Source organism: Pseudopodoces humilis, chromosome 5 (assembly GCF_049639895.1).
Source record: "Pseudopodoces humilis isolate 2021_Gansu_Grassland_sample_001 chromosome 5, ASM4963989v1, whole genome shotgun sequence".
In the NCBI taxonomy this organism is placed as follows: domain Eukaryota; kingdom Metazoa; phylum Chordata; class Aves; order Passeriformes; family Paridae; genus Pseudopodoces; species Pseudopodoces humilis.
Genome location: NC_142204.1, coordinates 19,747,145 through 19,758,135, shown reverse-complemented (window position 1 = coordinate 19,758,135; position 10,991 = coordinate 19,747,145). Strand labels below are relative to the sequence as shown.

At 41.5% G+C, this 10,991-nt stretch overlaps 1 protein-coding gene across 1 annotated transcript; it reads right to left on the bottom strand.

Moving 5' to 3' along the window:
* Positions 1–703: 703 nt before the first annotated feature.
* On the bottom strand, positions 704–10,632 carry HSP90B1 (heat shock protein 90 beta family member 1). Its single transcript, XM_005527875.2, has 18 exons — positions 10,502–10,632; positions 9,925–10,024; positions 9,182–9,323; positions 8,973–9,089; positions 8,253–8,584; positions 7,213–7,324; positions 6,435–6,551; positions 5,716–5,832; positions 4,898–5,035; positions 4,732–4,809; positions 4,579–4,644; positions 4,056–4,325; positions 3,582–3,827; positions 3,150–3,286; positions 2,682–2,760; positions 2,430–2,585; positions 1,796–1,894; positions 704–961 (listed from the first exon to the last, which is right to left on the bottom strand). Exons 1-18 carry the CDS (start codon positions 10,548–10,550, stop codon positions 932–934), a joined length of 2,385 nt encoding a protein of 794 aa, XP_005527932.1. The 5' UTR covers positions 10,551–10,632; the 3' UTR covers positions 704–931.
* Between the last annotated feature and the right edge of the window lie 359 nt (positions 10,633–10,991).

The following is a 10,991-nucleotide window of genomic DNA, read 5'->3' as shown; positions in this document are numbered from 1 at the left end:
ATAAAGCCAACAGAATGAATGGAAGCTCAACCTGTCTACAACTAACCAGGTTTAGCTTCAGTCATATGAAGTATCTACAGTGCTTTGCCATAAAAGACTAAGAAAAAGAATGAAAACATTTAGGAATAATGGCATTAAGAATATGTGAAAAGAACTTCCAACCTGTAGAAAACAGAACTGCTGTAGCTACACAAGACAAAGGCAGGGTTTCTAAGTGGCACGGATAATGGTACCAGCTCCCAGGCAGTAAGACAGTTCTGGTGGTAGCTGTCCACATATTTAGTGAAAGGAAATGTTTTTTTTCCCCCTCATCCATGAAGTTCCTGCTGTCTATTCTATGGAGTCAAGTCACGGAGTCCAGCACAAGCTCTCAGAGCTTTGCTTCCAATGCCATTTTTAAGGACCCTATCTCCTCTTTCTCAGGCTTGCAGGAGATACCTCACTCACTCAAACACTTATTTCAATTAGCAAGTTCAGTACAGCTGTCAGCTACCAGGTGTACTTGGCTAAGCAGCACAACAGGTCTGTAAACATAAATCCCAGCCACAGGCAGATGCTACAACAGGATGGATGGCTGTGCCAGCATGGGAAGGCCCAAGGACTGCCAACAAAGAGCCTGTTTGCACAAAGGATCCAAAGACCCAGGACCATTTCTTTCTGCCAGCCCACAAGATGAGCTTGCTATGTATAAATTTAGAGTTGGTGGTGTTTGGGAACATTTTATTTTGTACATGACAAGATTTTACACCAAGTCAGTTAAATAATACAAATTTACATTCATGAGGAATGTTTTTAGAAAAGTGAACTTAAAAAAAAAACCTCCTTTACCCTTAAAACCCCATCCCTCAACATTTTACAGTGGAAAAAACCAAAACAATCTAATTCACATTCCCTCTTAACCCCCCAATGCAGGACAGTAGTTGAGTGCAGTTTACAGTTCATCTTTCACATCTGTGGATTCCTGTGAAGACAGAAAGAGAATCAGAGTATTACTTTTTGAAAGTGGAAAAAGTTACAAGAACTCCCAGAAGAACAGAAATTTATATTACTGTCATTGCAGGTTATACTGCTCTGCAAACCTAACAGTAGTGGCATCAAAATTAAGTAGGTTCAGTACAATAAATACTGTTTCTCAAATCTATTCTTATCTGACATTTAACAGTAGGAAATTACATTACTATAATATTTGCACTAATCACTGGATATCATCTTGCAGGTCTCTTCCAAAAGCAACCCAAGAAAGCAGGCCCAGTTGGTACCTCAAAACAACTTCCCAAGTTAGTATTATCAAAAAGCTATGGTATTAGAAGAGTTCAGCATATCCATCAAGACATAATTAATACTGCAGATATGAGCTGACTTCACATGACAGGTGAACTGTTCAGGAGCAATGTTGTAGTCTGGAGTGCTGTTCCAAGCCTGTATTGTAAGCATTTAAAATTGCACTCTTGCTGATTTGTTCATGTTTTTGCCCACAAGCTATGGAAATACCACGGGTAATTATCTTCACTAGAGGATTTGCTGCCATTTTCTTGCCACAGGGCACTGTTACAATCTCTAAGGCTTAATTTCACTCCAGCTTTGAACATACCTTAGTGTCATCTTTTCACAATAGAGTTTAATAATAAATTTGTACTGCAGTTTTTTCCCTCCCCCCTCCAAGAAAAGCCTGGATCATCTAACACTAAAATCTAGTGTCATGAAAGGCAAAGTGAACAACTTTATTCCCAGGAAGCACCTGGAGACCAAGTTGCACATAAATATTGTCTAGAAAGCATCAAACTTGAGACCCTACCTTCTGTGTTTCACTGTCCTCAGCATCAGCATCCACTTCCTCTTCATCCTGCTCTGCCTCCTCAGCTGCATCTTCAGGCTCTTCAGGTTCCTCATCCACCTGTACACAAAGGTCACAAGCCATTTGCTTTACTTGCTTAGGCTGTTTAACTAATTGTGCACTACCTAAATACAGGCTGTGGAAGTTTTCAGTATCATTTCCTAACATTTGCCACAAGCTACCTGAAGGAAAAAGTAAGATCTGTGTAGCACTGATCCACTGCAGCAAAACAGCCAGCAGAAGTTCTTGAAAAGGATTATGAGAACCTGCACTACTTGTACCCAATTAGGAATTTCTCCATTAGAGAGACAGGGGCCAAAGGCCTGTGTACTCAGTTTACTCCTAGAGCCAGCACTTAATTAAGGACTGGAATATACCTGAGAAGCATAATGAAATAGAATCTCAAGCAACTACAAAAAAGAGCAAGGAATGAAGAATATAAGTTTTAAGTACAGACTCATGGCTGGACTTTTGGTAGCCCACTTAAGTGCAGGAAGCTGGATACACTTCATTTTATGCAAGTGAATAGTAGCTGCAGTTTTTAAGATGAAGCAACAGTAAGTCAATTATCAGCCCAAGTGGAAGACAAACTAACCTTTGCATCCAGGTCAATGTTTAAACTCAAACGAAGCATCCTTTCTATTCTGTCTCCATATTCCTTAGTGTCTGGCAACATATATCCTGATCTCAGAGTTGCAGTTTCAAACAATACCACTGCAAGATCTGAAACAGTTTTGTCATCTTCATTTTCCTAACATGGAAAAACACAAGAAAATCAAAACAGACCTGTTAAAGCAGGTTGTATGCAGCCAAGTCAGTCAGTGTTTCACTACTGTTATTTATTTACCTTGACTCGCCTCAGCATGTCCTTGATCAGTGGATGCCTGGGGTTAATTTCAAATGTCTTCTTTTGGCTGGCATAGTAACTGGGAAGAGAAATTACAGCATTTCAAAGTACAGAACTCAATTAGATCTTTAAATCTACATACACTAGTTACAGTCACAGTAACAAGTGTAATCCCCCCAGCCCTTTAATACTGGTGCAACTACAAAAAGCATTTAAGTTACTAAATTCATCTTCTCTTGTCAACGAATGGCAGGATACCAAATGCCACTGATGAGTCTTGCTCATCAGGCAGTTTTACATATTGGGCTTGGAAATAATCTAGGGCTATAATGGAGACTAACTTGGTTATAAATGACCTTAAAAACACCCAGGATCATCTGAATTGGGTGGAAGCTTGTTATGGGTACACCAAGCAAGGGAAGCCATCAACTGCATTTCATGACTGCTGTTATAGAACTGGAAACTTACTTTGTAGATATATCCTTCCCAGTCTGGTAAGCTTGAGCCTTCATGATTCTTTCCATGTTACCAGACCATCCATACTGACTAGCCACAAGAGCACATGGAGATTGGGTTAAACGTTGAGATATCACAGCTTTTTCAATCTGTAGGAAAAAAAACAAACCCCAGAACACCTTAATGTTAGTTCACAGAACTAATAGCTTACTTACACAGTGAATTAAGTAAATAACTCTGCATTTCCCTGTAAATTCAAGAATTTCTGAGGAATGTCAGGGATGACAATGTAACTAATTATCTTCCTGAATAAAGACAATATCCATACAGGTTTACCCATGAAGAGAGATGCTACTGTCAAGTCTGTGCTCAGACAATCTGCAAAGTATGTTGCAGCAAGTACAATGAGTAAAAATAATCACTACATATAACACAATATTTTACCTTGTCTTTGAGAGCTTTGTCTTTCATCCAGTTTAAGAGCGGTTCAAATTCCTTTTCCAAGGCTTCCCGACTCTCTTTAGACTTTTCACTTTCTTCAAACTTAACTCCTTCTTTTGCTACGTTCTGAAACCTCTTGCCATCAAACTCTGGCAGAGCCTGAATACAGTATTCATCTACAGGTTCAGTCAGATAGATCACTTCATAGCCCTTTTTCAGCAGACGCTCAACAAATGGTGAGGACTCAGCCTAGAATGAAAACATTTAAGGTGTCAGGTTAATTGCATTGCTAGCAGCAGCTACCAAAACCTGTACAACTATCTGGCAAATATTGGTACCAAAAAAACTGAACTGCAGTAGTAACATAAGCATGGAGCCTCCACATTTACAGTTAATAAACAATTCTCAACATTGATGGTACTAAAACTAAAAACTATAATATACTGTACCCCTTCCTTTCTTTTCACTCTTACATACCTCCTTTCTGCTGGCACCAGCCATGAAGTAGATTTTGTCTTGCTTCTCCTTCATTCTTTCCACATACTGATCAAGGCTTGTGAGGTTGCTTTCATGATGAGAAGACTGGAAGCGCAGAAGTTTAGCGAGTCGGGTACGATTGGAGTGATCCTCAATAACACCAAGCTTCACATTAGTACCAAACTCTTTCCAGAATGTGTCATTGTATTTTTCCTCTGCAATTTTCTTGATCATATCAAGAGTTTTGCGAACAAGTTTCTTTCTGATCACCTAAAAAAAGCAGCAATACTGAGTTCCAACAATAAGTATTTGGAATAACCCCCAATGCAACCTCACTTTAAGGAACAGATTCCACTTTGTATCCCTGATCTGAAGTAGACAGGTAATCTGGAAACAGCAGGAACTGAGTTTCCTTTACATTAATTTCAGAGTCATGTAACAAAATTCATCAAGCTATTAATTCTTCTAAACTTTGCTGCCATTGTGTGCTTACAATGAAGGAATTTTAAACCAATTAGCTTACCTTTAACAATTTATGCTGCTGAAGTGTTTCACGGGATACATTCAAAGGAAGATCATCAGAATCCACCTAAATGAGAAAGTAAGTTTTAAGTATATTGGGCAGTATTTGAAGATAAAAAAGAAATCAAATGCAAGTAAGATTTATAATACTTACAACACCCTTAACGAAGTTAAGATACTTGGGCATCATGTCATGGAAGTCATCAGTGATGAACACTCTTCGAACATACAGCTGAAATACAAGAGCAGAGAGCACCCAAGTTACTTCAGGGTTTTTTTCCTTTGCCACAAAACCATATGCACACACCTTTCTGTCATACCTTAATGAAATCACTTTTTTTGGATCCATATTCATCAAACAGTCCACGTGGAGCAGAATTGGGAACAAACAAGATGGATTTGAAAGTTACTTCCCCTTCAGCAGTGAAGTGGATGTATGCCATTGGGTCATCATGTTCCTGTGAAGAGAGAATGCTTTCAATTGACATGGGGAAATGACCAGTGAGTTTATACATTTCCAATAATAACACAAGTTTGGCAAATAAGTGCAATTATTTTACAACTAATCCATATAGCCATGCTAGAGTCTACAATGGAGACAAAAGTTTAAGTTACAAGAGCAGAGTAACTCATGTGAAAAGAACCTTCCTGGAGACCTCCCAGGTTTTGCTGGATTTTAACAAGCCAGTCACTAAAAAGTTACCAATAACCAACAGAGTATCATCATACCACAGTTCAGACACTCTGGAGTAACACATTACACTGTAGCGATACAAAGACAACACTTCTAGGAAACTCTGTCTCCTTCCTTCTTCCACCACATGAAACAAATACTACAACCCTCAGGCTAAACACAAATTTGCCCGTCAAAATTTAAACACATCAGTAAGCTCCACATGAGCTGCAACATAATACTTTCCAAATCTAGACCAATCAACACTTGGTTGGCAGTACCTTCTCTCTGGAAGATAAATTCCTGACTGAGAGGTTATACCTTCCAGGCTCTCTGCAGTTCCATCTACTGACAGCAATTAATGAATTCTTCAGAAAGAGCCCATCCTATAAGCACTCAGTTTTATTTACATAGCCAGACAAGCAAACTCCTTGCTTCAGAATCATCTTGAGGACCTGAACTTACTTTGGAAAAGGTTTTGTAAAAAGCTTTGTATTCATCTTCTTCAACTTCTTTAGATGGTCTCTGCCAGATTGGTTTTATGTCATTCATGAGCTCCCAGTCCCACACAGTCTTTTCAACCTAGAAAAATAAACACAATAGTATAAAAAAGACTCATTTTTAACTTCAGCTTAGGCAAATTAAAGGCACTCCTGAAACTAAAACATAAAATAGCATTTAAAAATCCCAAACATGCTCTTTCGTTCTGTGCAAAAGATCTGGACATTATGCAACAATATGGACATTCTCATTTTAAATATACACATTAGTGCAACACATGGGAACAAAACTTTAGTCTGCAATGTAGTGTATTCCATGTACATTTAACACATTTACTAAGCACCAGTGTTTCTGTTTTAATGCCACTCTGGAAAATTCTTCTCTGCAGAGTATATTAAATTTAAACTTGTCAACAGTGTCAAATTACAGAATTCCACTACCATTTCAAGCAGTTCATGCAAGTGCTTATAATTAGCTGTGACCACAGCTTCACAAGGCTACTGCCAATCATCTGCCTGACTTCTACCTAGCCTGTTTCACTTAAAATCTCCCCCACCATCTCACTTTAAAAGGATTTACTTCTTGAAAGCACACACTACTGAAATGCACCTCTGCAAGACTCCCTAGGAAAATTGCTGGCATCTGACATGAATCACGGGATCCCAAGGCTAACAAAAGCTTACCTTCTTAGTTTTTGGTTTCTTTTCTTCCTCCTCTTCTTCAACTGCTGCTTCATCATCTGTTTCTTCTTCTTTCTCCTTTGCTTCCTCCTCTTCAATGGGTTCTTCAACAGTCTCTGTCTAAAGAGACAACCAAAGGTGGGGATTTTAACACCCTGACTTACTACCAGGTATGTTCCAGTATTCTCTCAAACAGCTTCATCTTTCACAGCACTAGCCTGACTTCTGCTATTTGTTGCAAACTTCTCTATGAGTAGTATTTTTCAGTTGCTTTTCCATTAATACATACTTTCCTTCAATACACTGGGAGATGACCACACTCAAATTTTTTAATGCTTTACACATAATGCTAATCAGAGACTTGGATTTTAAGTTGGTGCTACACCAAGAAAACATCACAACAGGCCTAAAATCTAAGACACTGCCCTGTTTTTTTACAGAAGGGTATCTAGCCACGGCTATGCTTGATAACTTAACAAGGCTTCCATCTACCAAAGCCAGTGGAAGCAAGATCCTTATTAGTAATTAGCAGTGTTTCTCCTTTGGTAAAGTTCTTTGACTCAGAATAAAAACAAGTTCCTTTAAAGTTTGTGATTTTAGCAACAGACCAGCATCTGGAGAAAAAAATAACTAGTAAAATAGCAGCCAAAAGAGTCAGGAACATAAGAATTTTAGAAATTGAACAAGAAGGCAGGCCCTTAGTGCTCATGAAAGATCTGGCCAGACACAGCTGTGTCTAACCAAAGCTTATACTGGACAATGCTCACTTAAACACACTTACCTTGCTGCTCCACACATATATGGGGAAGTTTATGAACTGGGAGTATTTCTTCACTAGATTTTTAACAGTGTCCAACTCAAGGTAATCTGATGCTTCCTCCTTCAAGACAAGGCTAAAGAAAAAAACAAAGCAAAAACCCCAGTAAAGTGCTGGACAAGTATTTTGACAGTTTTATAGCAGAACATACATTTCTTATGCCACTGAGATTGACCAACTGAGCCAGAGCATGGTGCTAATAACCAAGAGTAGGGGGTTGATCCACATATTGGATCATTCACTTAAGAGTTGGATTTGATGATCCTTGTGGGTCCCAACTCAGAACAACCTGTGATTTTGGCTGCAGCCATAGCAATTCAGGTTTATGCAAGTGAGCTTTTTTATTAGTTCAGCTCCAAGCATCTCTTAAAAAATACAATCCTTACTCAATCAGCAATTGTTTCACTGGTTGAGGCAGAACACAATATTGGAAAGTTTAAATGAAAACATCAAACCATATCAATACTTATCAGGATCTTGATGCACCCTCAAGGGCTTTACTTCCACCTAGAGCACCAAGATCAACTTTTTTACACTGAGTGCCTCCTCCAGAAAAGCATCCTCTAGACCCAGACCAAATAAATTTACCTACTCATGAAAGCAATTAAAATAGAACTAGCAAACTACCTCCAGTTTGAAGTTTGCATCAGACCAGCCTCGCTGATACATAAACAGCAGCTAGTTTCCAAGCAAAGCTCTACAGCCCCTTTATAGATTTTGCTAGGCCAGAATTGTGTTGAATGACTGAATGAGCCTGAAGGCAGCTGAACTGTCTGGAACTACTTGCTGAGAGTTGTCAAGACATTCATAGTTTCGTTAGCTCACCTAACCGAACATGAAGTGAGCTACATTTCTTTTTGGATGCAGTTTGTGTTTTGCATATTTCTATTAAAACAAACAACAGCTGCATTACAAGAAGTAATAAAGCTAAAGTCACTCATATTCCAATAAGCAAAGTATATCCACAGAACATTTTTTATTTTAAGATTAAACAAAAATCTTACGTTATGGTTGTGCCACGTCCCAAGGTGTTCCCTCTTGGGTCATCGATCACAGAGAATTCATTTGAATCTGACTCCCAAATATGCTGAGTATCATTGTTGTGTTTTGATGTGACAATAACTCTGTCTGCTACTAAGAAAGCAGAATAAAAGCCAACACCAAACTGGCCAATTAACTCAGATGTTGACTGACTATCATCCTGCATTTCAGTCATCTTGTTTAAGAATTCACTTGTACCAGACTTTGCAATGGTACCCAGGTTTTTAACTAACTCCTCCTTTGTCATGCCAATACCCGTGTCTGTAACGTGAAGCATGTTCTTCTCTTTATCACACTGAAAAAATATAAAGAAAAAAATGCAGTTTGACTCCACTGTGAATCTTAATACATGCCAAAGAAAATTGGTACACAGTAGCTATTCAAATTCAAACACGCCTGACTACTATAAACTGAAGTAACTACAGTTATGCAGTAACTACAGAAATGAGGAAGACCTTTCTTAAAAGTAGCCCAATACTTCAGTTGCTCTTTATAAAAACAGGAGCATATTTTTTACTATGAAAAGAGAAGTCTTTGATAAAGTTCATTGCAAGGGTTCTCACGTGGTCCTAGTTTATATTTGCATCAGTATTAAGCCAAAAACAGAAATTTAATGATGCAGTGTGATTTTACATTCCTCCACCACTTCTTTGAAAGAGATGTTCGTATCTAATTTTTCTTACCTTGATTTTGACTGTAAGTTCCTCATTGCCAGCAAGAGCATTTTCATCAGTTAATGATATCAACCGTATCTTATCTAAAGCATCTGAAGCATTTGAAATAAGTTCCCGCAGGAAAATCTGAAATAGACACCAGTAGTCAGGAATACCAGGAGAGAGAAAGACACACACCTCCCAAAATTCTAACACAATCTGCAGATGAAGGCACTAACCTCTTTATTTTTATATAAAGAATTGATAATGAGCTTCATCATTCTGTTCACTTCTGCTTGAAACGCAAACTTCTCAGATTTCTCTCTGATTTCTTTGATCTGGGATGCATTTAGGCCATCTAGTTGGATAGCTTCTTCCTCTCTGTTAGGACAATGAAAAATCTATCAAGAAGTCTTGTCCACAAACAGAATAACTAATTTAATCAGAAAGTAGCAGCAGTAACACTTAATCACTGATGCAGCACAAAATTACATGATCAAATGAGTCAAGTGCAAGAGTGGCCATCCTTAGCTATATAACCATAATCCTAAAACTTAAGTGAAAATTCATGCTTTTTGAGGCTTTTTGCAAGTAGGCATTTTTTTCATAAAAATCCAGGGAATAATACAGGTAATCTAAAAGCTACTACAATCCTCAGCATGTGGAGCACCTTGCAGGACAGGGGACATTTTATGGGCATAGAGCAATTCCATCCACAGGCACTAAACTGACACCATTTACGACATGCATGAGTAAACCCCAATTAACAGCTATCAATATTTGATAAAAACAAAAGCTGAACTTTCCTGAATCCAAGTTCTCAAGCCCCTTTTTATTTAGAAAGAAACAAGTCTTTTACAGGAACGTTTTATTTCCCCCAGCTGAGTGGATCCCTCTTTTGAAGAGAGCTCTCAACTTATTTCTGAGGCATAACTAGTGCTCAAATTGACCCTTCCAACACCAGGGCGCCCGAGGTACCAACCTCTGAACAACTTCATCATCCGTTCGAGACCCTTCTCTGCTTTTGCCCAAGTCATCTTCCACGGTCCCATCTACATCCACCTCATCGGCTCTGACCGACACTGGGAAAACAAGGAAACCAGCGCCCTGAGCCCGATCCCCACACTACGCACTGCCCCAACTTCTCCGCTTACCCCTCCCTCCCCATATCTTCAGGCTCAGCTCTGCACCTCGAGTCCCCCGCCCCCCCCGCCAGGGGAGCTCAGCCCAGCCCAGCCGCAGACACGGGAGACGGGCAAGGGGAGGCCCCCTCCCACCCTCCGCCCCCGCCCGTGACGGCGCATGAGCCGCGCGGCCCCCTCCCCCCGCCGCCCCATCCCCGGAGAGGGCAGGCCCGGGCAGGGCAGGCGGGGGCCCGAGCACCGCTTCTCCTCCTCACGGGGCAGACTGAGGGGTCCCGACCGAGACCCCACTTCGCCTCGGCAGCCTTCATTCCCTTCACTCCGGCACACGGCTTGGGAAGGCGGATGGGGAGGACCCGTTAGCCGGGACCCCGACACCCCTCCGCCAGAACCTTCTAGAAACCCGCAGGCGCTCACCGGCCAGGAGCAGCACACACGCCAGAGCGAGCGCCCAGACCGACTTCATGGCGGCCGCAGTGACAAGAGAAGAGCCCCCGGCGCCGCCGCCCCGCGCTCCCCAGCCCGTCCCGCGCCGCCGCCGATCCCGCTGGAGCGGCCGCGACCCTCCCCCTCCGCCTTATCAACCCCAGGGTGGGGGAGGGCCGCGCCACTCTGCCCAATAGCAGCGCACCACGCCAAACATGCAGCCAATGGAGAGCTTGGGAAGGCGGGGTCTGCAGCCGTCGCCGCCAATCGTGACTTTCCATGTGCGGTTTCCTGCGGTCGGAGCGTGGCCGGCGCCGATTGGCGGGCGGAGCCGCGCTCGGCCAATGGCGTGCGCGATGGGGCGTGGCCAGCGCGGCCCCGGGCGGCCCTGCGATGAATGACCCGCGGTGTTTAACGGGGGGACCGCGTGGGGCGCGGCCGCGAGAGCAACGGGGACCATCTCTGCACGCAACACCTCTCC